We start from the raw sequence: 8,353 nt of genomic DNA, 5'->3' as shown, positions 1-8,353 counted from the left end.
CTCTACTAAAAACACAAAAAAATTAGCCGGGCATGGTGGCACATGCCTGTAATCTCAGCTACTCTGGAGGCTGAGGCAGGAGAATCGCTTGAACCCGGGAGGCAGAGGTTGCAGTGAGCCAAGATTGCGCCACTGCACTCCAGCCTGGGCAACAAGAGCGAAACTCAGCCTCAAAAAAAAAGAGAGAGAAACCACTAATGAAACAGGAATTGAAAAAAAAAAGAATGGTAAAGTTGGGGCTCATTGGTGGTCACCTGAACCCTGAGGGGTCTAGGAGCATGTCATGCTCGAAGGCTGTGGGCCCGATACTTGGGGTCAGAGGGCTGGGTACTCACCGTCCAGTGACAGCCAGTCAAGTTGAGTACTAGGCAGAGACAGGAATCGGCGAGCTCGATACTCAAAGAGCACAGAAGCAGAAAGGGGCCCCTCCCGCCCTGCCACCTGCAAAGACACCAGCCCTACCTCGTGGGCTGGAGAGGGCAGGATCAGCGAGAAGGGCTCTCTTTGCCTGGCTCCTTCTCTGGCTACCTGGGTCAGCCATAGACAATTATTCCACAGCTATTTCCCCTACTGCCCTGCTGTGGGCCAAGAGGCCCCTGGCTTCGGTGGCCTTGGCACTAACTGAGAAGGGAGTCCATTTGTTTGAGAACTTAATACATACTGTGGGCCAGAGAGCCCTTGGATTCTAGACCCTGTAGTTGAAGATATTTGTTATTCAGCAAGAAGGTTTGGAAACTGAGGGTCAAGAGACTAATTATGAACAATTTGATGTTGGAAAATCCTCTTGATTCCTGGATCAGAGTCCAGAAGTTACGACCTTGTTAATGAGATGGAGGAAAGGGGAGCTCGCTGCTCATAAACAGTGTCCAGTGGCCATAAGGATGGAACCAGCAGGCCCTGATCCTAAGACCAGGTGCTGAGACTTTTTCTCCCAGTCCCCAGATTCTCTGGTCTCATCCCCTTTCCATCCACACATGCTGGATGCCGCTGTAGAGACTGGGGACGAACACACTCACAGACGGCAAAGCTGCCAACCTGTCACTTTGGTGGTCCTTGAGGTCCCCTAGTAAGGCTGACTTTTGAGTGGAGGGTAAGGGCAAGGCTGGTGGCAAAAGGGCAGAGATGAACCTTGGCAATGAAGTCTAGACCAGTGCTGTCCAAAAGAACATTTCTGCAGTGACAAAGATGTTCTATGTCGTCACTATCCAACAGGGTAACACCAGCCACGTGTGGCTACTGAGCACTTGGAATGTGGTCAGTGAGACTGGGCAAGTCAATTTTAAGTATTCTTTAGCTTTAATTAAATAGGCTTATGTGGCTAACGGCTATCATACTGGACACCACAGTTCTAAAAGCCAATGTCCTTCAGTCCCAAGACTGGTTAGAGGACACCCACATGTCTTCTCTCTCCTTCCCCCGGGAGTGGAGTGGGAGACTCTGGCTCTAACTAGGCCAGAAAGCCTGGACGGACATTAGAAATCCCTTTGGTCAATGCCTAACCCTACAGGAGGGGAGGCCAAGGACCTCAGGAAGGATCAGAGTTATCTGAGGTCGCTGGTTGGCTAAGGAGTAGATTTCTTGGACCAGAACCTAGATCTGACACCTAAGTCCAGGCTCTTCTGCCTGCTGGGAGAGCATGGGGCTCAACCTCAGGACTGCGTGAAGTCCTTGTGCTCGCAAAACAACCCATTCGTTCCCAGTGCTTTCTGGAAGCCTGGAAGTCCTGATCTATCCTAACTGCCCACGTCAGTCCCTCCCCCTACAGGTCCCAATCCTCATACCGGGACAGTAGCAGCGTAAGACACCAGGCTGGACAAGTGAGGCTGGTACTGCGATGTGATCAAACACACAGGAGTAATGCTCGGCGGCCTCGGTCCAAGGACCTGTGATGAGCACCTTGACCCCACCCTGCGGACAGAGGCCAGAGACCGTGTGGCTGGAGTTGGGTGTTCATCCACTCCCTCATTCATGTATTCAGACCCCTATAGGGTACGGCAGGTCCTGTGCTAGAGCCTGGGGGTACAGGGATAGACAGGACCCAGTGGCGTGAGGCCAGTCAGCCTATCCCTCCCCAACATTCCTGCTAAGTGGTTGCCTGGTCTCTACCTGAATCTGCCAGCAACTGGGAATTCAGGGCCTCCCCCAAAGCTACCACAGAGCTGTCACCAGAAGGAAGTTCTGTTCTTGGTCTAATTCACCCCCACTGCAGTTCCTCCTTTCCCTCTCAAAGGCAGCACAAAACAGAACTTCTGCACTGCTGAAGACAGTCTTTCGGCTACTCAAAGTCTGCAATCACGTGCCTGATCTTTGTTTTCTCCTCCAGGTTGCACAGCCCCAGTTCCCTACCCCTGAAAACAGTCAGGAAGGGAATGAGGTCCCACGAGACTCCAGAAACCGTGCTAACACGCGAAAGGGAGAGGAACAGAAAAAAGGTTAAGTTGCTGAGGACTCTGGAAACAGGAAAGCAGCTTCACTCTACGTAAAGAAGAGATTGGCGCCCGGGCGCGGTAGCTCACGCCTGTGATCCCAGCACTTTGGGAGGCCAAGGCAGGCAATCACCTGAGGTCAGGAGTTCGAGACCAGCCTGGCCAACATGATGAAACCCTGTCTCTACTAAAAATACAAAAATTAGCCAGGCGGGGTGGCGGGTACCTATAATCCCAGCTACTCAGGAGGCTGAGGCAGGAAAATCATTTGAACCCAGGTGGTGGAGGCTGCAGTGAGCCGAGATCGTGCCATGGCTCTCCAGCCTGGGCCTCAGGGTGAGACTCCTTCTCAAAAAGAAAAAAAAAAGACAGGGATTGGATAGAGAACTAAGTAAAGCCTAAGAAGCCATGAAAACTGAGGGAAACTAGGTTACAGACCACGGGGTAAGCATTCATACAATTTGTTTTGGGCAGTCAGAAAACAAATGGGGGGGAGAAGGGAGGAGATTAGCCGGAGCCTCACCTCTGGGTAGGACCACTCTGGGGAGAAGTCTGTGATGGTGCTAAGAGCAGGAGAGAGCTGGGGGGCTGGAGCAGGGATGCTTGCAGCTTCCTCACTGATGAGTTCTCCCATAAGGTCTGGGAATGATGAAAGACTGAAGGGCTCCAGTTCGCTGGCCCCAACAGGTCCTCCAAACAAGGCCTCTCCTCTTCCTACCCTGCTTGATGGCTCCAAGGGGGCAGGTGAGGGTGGGGGTGAGGGAGGGGGTGAAGGTATGGGTGGGGCAGCCCCCTGACCCTTGAGCTCCTCCCCACTGTCATCATCTTGGATGAAGAAGCAGTTTCCTCTTCTCCCACCTGCTCCCGACTGTGGTGGGGGACCCCGAGCAGCTGCCTGGGGCTCCAGGGCAGCAGCAGGCTCTAGGGCAGAACAGGGGGTATGAGCGGCCTCTGCCTCGGGGAAGTCTGGGCTTACTCCCTGCCCCCCTCCATATGTCTGGCCCCTCTGGGGGCTGTTGAGAAAACGATCAGGGTCAAAGGCAGGACTGGGAGGAGCCGGTGGGGCAGAAGGCTCAGTGCCTACAACCACCGCCAGACTCATGGAAGGCCTAGGATCAGCCTGGGGAGCCAAGTGCCTGGTGGGCGTCAGGCCCCCAGCCCGCTGCTCCAGTCCTGTCAGGAGGAGGATAGCCGTGCCTCCTCTTGAAGAACCCCCTCGAGAAGTGGGTGGGCTAGGTCTGATTTCCAGGGGCTCTGCAAATCCCGATGAGGAGGAAGAAGAGGAAGAAGATGGGGAGGTGTGTGCCTTAGGGAGCTCTGGGGGAAGTGGGGTTATCAGTGGAGGAGGCTCTGGGGGGTGAGTGTGGGGGACAGAGGTCAGGGTTAAAGCTCGGGGCTCCACTTTGGGAGAGATGATGCGGTGTTTCGTGCTGCTGCATTTGTGGGTAAGGCTCCCAGAACCTGGAGTGGAGAGGAGTAGGAAGGAGAGAAGGTAAGACACATCATTCCGTACCCTTCTCTACCTCGAAGCCCTCAGAAGTATTTCCTGGGACATCCCTATGAACCAGAGGTGTAATACTGATTGTAGCCACTGGGAGGCATGAGAAATGTCTGTTCTCTACCCCTACCCTTTATTGCCCCTCCCCCTCTCTATTTCCCCCCAGAACAAGCAAAACCAGAGGAACACGGCAGAGGAGAACTGAGGGCTTGGGAGAGTAGCTAAAAGCCAAAGGTAAAGGCATAGGAAAAGGACAAAAGAACAGAACCAAGGGGGTGCCAACTAGGAGGAAGGCTAAGGCTGAGTGTCCTTGGTGGTGCTGAGGTGACAGGGATTGCTGAAGGTAGAAGACAAGAAGGGCAGAGGCTGCCAGGACAGCTGAGTGCAAGGCTGCAGCCAGTGTGCACCCAGATGGGAACATCTCTGTTCATCTGGCTCATCTTTCTGGGACATGCAAAAGACTTGCAAATCAGCATGCAAATCCCATCAAGACGGATATCCCCCTGGCTTGCGTAAGAGCAGGGTGGCTTGGTGGGAAGACAGCCAAAAGGTCAGGGAGTAACTTACCAAGTCCCCCACTGCAGAGGCAGGCGTGGGTTCGGGGCGCAGGCTTGGTTGGGTGGGTGTCCAAAATCTGCTGCACCAGCTGTTCTACAGAGAACTCCTCTGTTCCATTCCCACAGCTCCACTTGATGCCATGAACTAGAGAAGTTAGGGGGAAGTGCTGTGGGACCCCCACGAAACAGGCCCCAGAGTACCTCGATGGCTCCTCCAAGCACCTGACACGCTTCAAGACTTCTGGCCAGGTGAACAGAGGCCAGCAGCCTCAAGACTGCTCAGACATGTCGCTTTAGTCCTTTCTCCGTATTCTAATACCTGAGAACACGCCAGGAATCCTAGCACCCTCCCAGCTTGGAGGGAGACGATCAGCCCTCAGGCTTTGGGTCCAGAACCATGGCCCCGCTGGGAGCCCTGTTTCTACTCTCCCCTTGGAGCTCTATCCCCACCCTGCTGCCTTACACATGGGCTTCAGCTGTCCCAACAACTCCTCCCGGGACCACTTCAGCCACTCTCGACGGTCGCTGCTGATGGAACAAAAGATGGGGCTGCAGCCCTTTCCACAGTCCTCCAGGGCTGGGACGTTCAGGTAGTGCACAAGGACGATGTCAGGGTTCTGAGAGCATAAGGGGACACACAGAGCCATGGGGTCCTGAGGTCCAGGGGCTCAGCTTCCTAATCCTCACTTCTTCCTGGGCACCCTCCTAACCTCACCCCCAATTTCTGACTCTCTCCATCCCCAAGCCCCTTTCTCTTCTTCCCAGGCTCCTTTCCTCACTCAGAACTTAGTCATCCTTTCACTTCCTTCTTTCAGACCCTCAAAAAACCAGGAAGACTGTGGCTCCCTGGGCTCTTCCGTCCTTACCTGGAGCAGCCAGTAGCAGCGCCGATGGAATGTGGGGACGATGGAAGAGTGAACGTAGCAGCCATAGAGACACTGCCAGGAGACAGGCTGGGGTGGGGGGAGGGCTAGTCTGCTCCCCAACTCTTCCTCTGTTCAGTCCCTTTGCAGGAATCCCAATCTTTCCACCAGTTCCTCTTCAACCCTTCCCCCACCCTCGCCCCCACCTAGTCCCCATCCCTTTTGAAGCCCAGCAGCCCTGAGTCATAGATGAGCAGTGGGGCTGGGGCCTTACAGTGAGGACCAGATTTGAGATATGGGACTATCTAGAAACCAGAGGGCAGAGCAAGAACGCATCTGAGATGAGGGGCAGTGATCTGGGGAAGAGAAACCTGTGCTGAGAGCATCACTGCTGGGATCCCTGAGGGAAACACAAGAGCAGTGAGGGGCCTGGGCATCAGTGTTCCGGAAGGGAGGCATGGCCTACGGCCTGGAGAGTTGAGTCGTGGAGGGAAATGGGAAGTGGAGAGTGGCCAAACCAATGTCAGCCGACCCAGAGTGAGTGAGAAGGGAAGAGTAACTGGGAGGGGGCTGAGGTGGACAATGCCACCAAGCCCTGGTAGGGCTAGAGTCCAGCTAAGGGTGGAGGAGGGCAGGCTCGGGAAGATGAGCTGAATGTCTGACTCTCTTACCTCCATGCCCTGGACCTTCAGCTTCATGTGGTCCTCTCGGGTGGTCTTCCCATCCTTCCGCTTCTTCCAGAGGTAACCGTCCTTCCGATATTTCACCTTCTTGCGATTGTAGAGGATGATGGAGCCATTCTGAGGCCTGTGAAGGGAAGGGTTGCCCTGGAATTCTGTGAACAGAACCCAGAACCCCTGCCACTCCCCCGCGTTCTCAAACTTTCTCACCTTGTCTTTGGGGCACAAGACAGCCACTCATCATGCTTCTCAAAGGTGATCAGGTAGGATGCAATCTCCTGTAGAAGAGTAGGCACTCAGGTGGATGTCTCCTTCATAGTCTCAGCCTGGCCTCTTGGTCATCCTGTCAGTGTCTCTCTGCTGAATTGTGGCAGCTAGTGGAGGATGCTTCTAGGTATCTGGACCCAGCAAGACCCACTGCCCTCCTAAGAAGCCCTCTTTTGTCCTAAGACAAAAGTCTAACATTTTATCCTTCCCTTACTCCCACCTGGGGCCTTTATCTTGGGGGCAGGCCCACATTCTTCATCGTCCATTCATCATACTGTGAATTATTTTACTCTCCAAAAATCTCATTTCTGTGCCCCTTGCTTTTTTTCTTTTCTTTTCTTTTCTTTTGAGATGGAGTTTCACTCTTGTTGCCCAGGCTGGAGTGCAATGGCACGATCTCAGCTCACTGCAACCTCTGCCTCCCAGGTTCAAGTAGTTCTCCTGCCTCAGCCTCCCAAGTAGCTGGGATTATAGGCATGCGCCACCACACCCGGGTAATTTTGTTGTTTGTTTTGTTTTGTTTTGTTTTGAGTAGAGATGAGGTTTCTCCACATTGCTCAGGCTGATCTCGAACTTCCGACCTCAGGTGATCCACCTGCCTTGGCCTCCCAAAGTGCTGGGATTATAGGCGTGAGTCACCACGCTTGGCCTCTGTGCCCCTTCCTAACAAAAAATTTCAGTAGTTTGACACTGCCAGGAATTTCAGATTCTTTTATTGATTGATTGATTGATTGAGACAGAGTCTCGCTCTGTCGCCCAGGCTGGAGTGCAGTGGCGCCATCTTGGCTCACTGCAAGCTCCGCCTCCCGGGTTTACACCATTCTCCTGCCTCAGCCTCCTGAGTAGCTGGGACTACAGGCGCCCACCACCTCGTCCGGCTAGATTTTTGTATTTTTTAGTAGAGATGGGGTTTCACCGTGTTAGCCAGGATGGTCTCGATCTCCTGGCCTCGTGATCCGCCCGTCTCAGCCTCCCAAAGTGCTGGGATTACAGGCTTGAGCCACCACGCCCGGCCTGGAATTTCAGATTCTTTAGCCTGACTCCAAGGTTCTCCCCAACAAGGGATCAAACTTTCACTGTGCCCACTATTTACCCATACTGCTCCTATAATTCCTGCCAGATGGGTCCATTGATTCCTTCCTGAACATGCTTTAAACAGTTACCTCCTGCATGTTAGTGCCCTACAAGGCAGGTACCATGTGCACACCTCTCCGTGTCTGGAAATCCTAGCCATTCTATAAACCAAACCCCTTTTCAGATGCTCCATGAAGCCCTGCTGACCACACTGGCCCTTCCTAAAGGCTCTATAGCACAACAATCACACATACACACATACGCACACCCTTTTACTGACAGTTCTCTTCTGACATCAAATTGATAAATATTAACAACCAACTACATACAAGGCACTACGTATGCAGAATACAGAAGGTGTGTACACAAGGGCTGTGCCCCCTCCAGAAGGAGCCAGTATCAGTGGTGGTTAAAAACAAAGGTTCCGGCCGGGCATGGTGGCTCATGCCTGTAATCCCAGCACTGTAGGAGGCCGAGGCGGGTGGATCACTAGGTCCAGTGTTCGAGACCAGCCTGGCCAACCTAGTGAAACCCTGTCTCTACTAAAAATACAAAAATTAGCTGGGTGTGGTGGTGCGCCTGTAGTCCCAGCTACTCGGGAGGCTGAGGCAGAAGAATCACTTGAACCTGGGAGGCGGAGGTTGCAGTGAGCCAAGACCGCGCGCCATTGCACTCCAGCCTGGCGACAGAGTGAGACTCCATCTCAAAAAAAAAAAAAAAAAAAAAAGCCGAACTCGGTGGCTCACACCTGTAATCCCAGCGCTTGGGGAGGCCGAAACAGAATGATCACCTGAGGTCAGGAGTTTGAGACCAGCCTGACCAACATGGTGGCACACGCTTGTAATCCCAGCTACTTGGGAGGCTGAGGCAGGAGAATCGCTTGAACCCAGGAGGCAGGGGTTGCAGTGAGCTGAGATCACCGCGCCATTGCACTCCAGCCTGGGCAACAAGAGTGAGACTCCGTCTCAAAAAAAAAAAAAAAAAAAGG

At 53.5% G+C, this 8,353-nt stretch overlaps 1 protein-coding gene across 4 annotated transcripts in view; it reads right to left on the bottom strand.

Annotated features, from left to right (window-relative positions):
- CAMTA2 (calmodulin binding transcription activator 2) overlaps positions 1-8,353 on the bottom strand; it is a 20,951-nt gene that overhangs the window by 9,729 nt on the left and 2,869 nt on the right. For 3 of the 4 annotated variants that reach the window (XM_011994700.1, XM_011994702.1, XM_011994699.1), the window contains 8 exons: positions 6,235-6,302; positions 6,016-6,151; positions 5,348-5,419; positions 4,945-5,098; positions 4,492-4,626; positions 2,950-3,887; positions 1,782-1,908; positions 336-470 (listed from right to left, as the gene is read on the bottom strand). In XM_011994700.1, coding sequence (XP_011850090.1) covers positions 336-470; positions 1,782-1,908; positions 2,950-3,887; positions 4,492-4,626; positions 4,945-5,098; positions 5,348-5,419; positions 6,016-6,151; positions 6,235-6,302 — 1,765 coding nt within the window. The remainder of the gene's footprint in view (positions 1-335; positions 471-1,781; positions 1,909-2,949; positions 3,888-4,491; positions 4,627-4,944; positions 5,099-5,347; positions 5,420-6,015; positions 6,152-6,234; positions 6,303-8,353) is intronic. The other variant, XM_011994701.1, reaches the window with a different exon arrangement.

This window comes from Mandrillus leucophaeus, unplaced genomic scaffold, assembly GCF_000951045.1.
Source record: "Mandrillus leucophaeus isolate KB7577 unplaced genomic scaffold, Mleu.le_1.0 Scaffold46, whole genome shotgun sequence".
Taxonomy (NCBI): domain Eukaryota; kingdom Metazoa; phylum Chordata; class Mammalia; order Primates; family Cercopithecidae; genus Mandrillus; species Mandrillus leucophaeus.
Note: the sequence above shows the minus strand (reverse complement) of the source record. Positions and strands in the feature narration are given on the sequence as shown.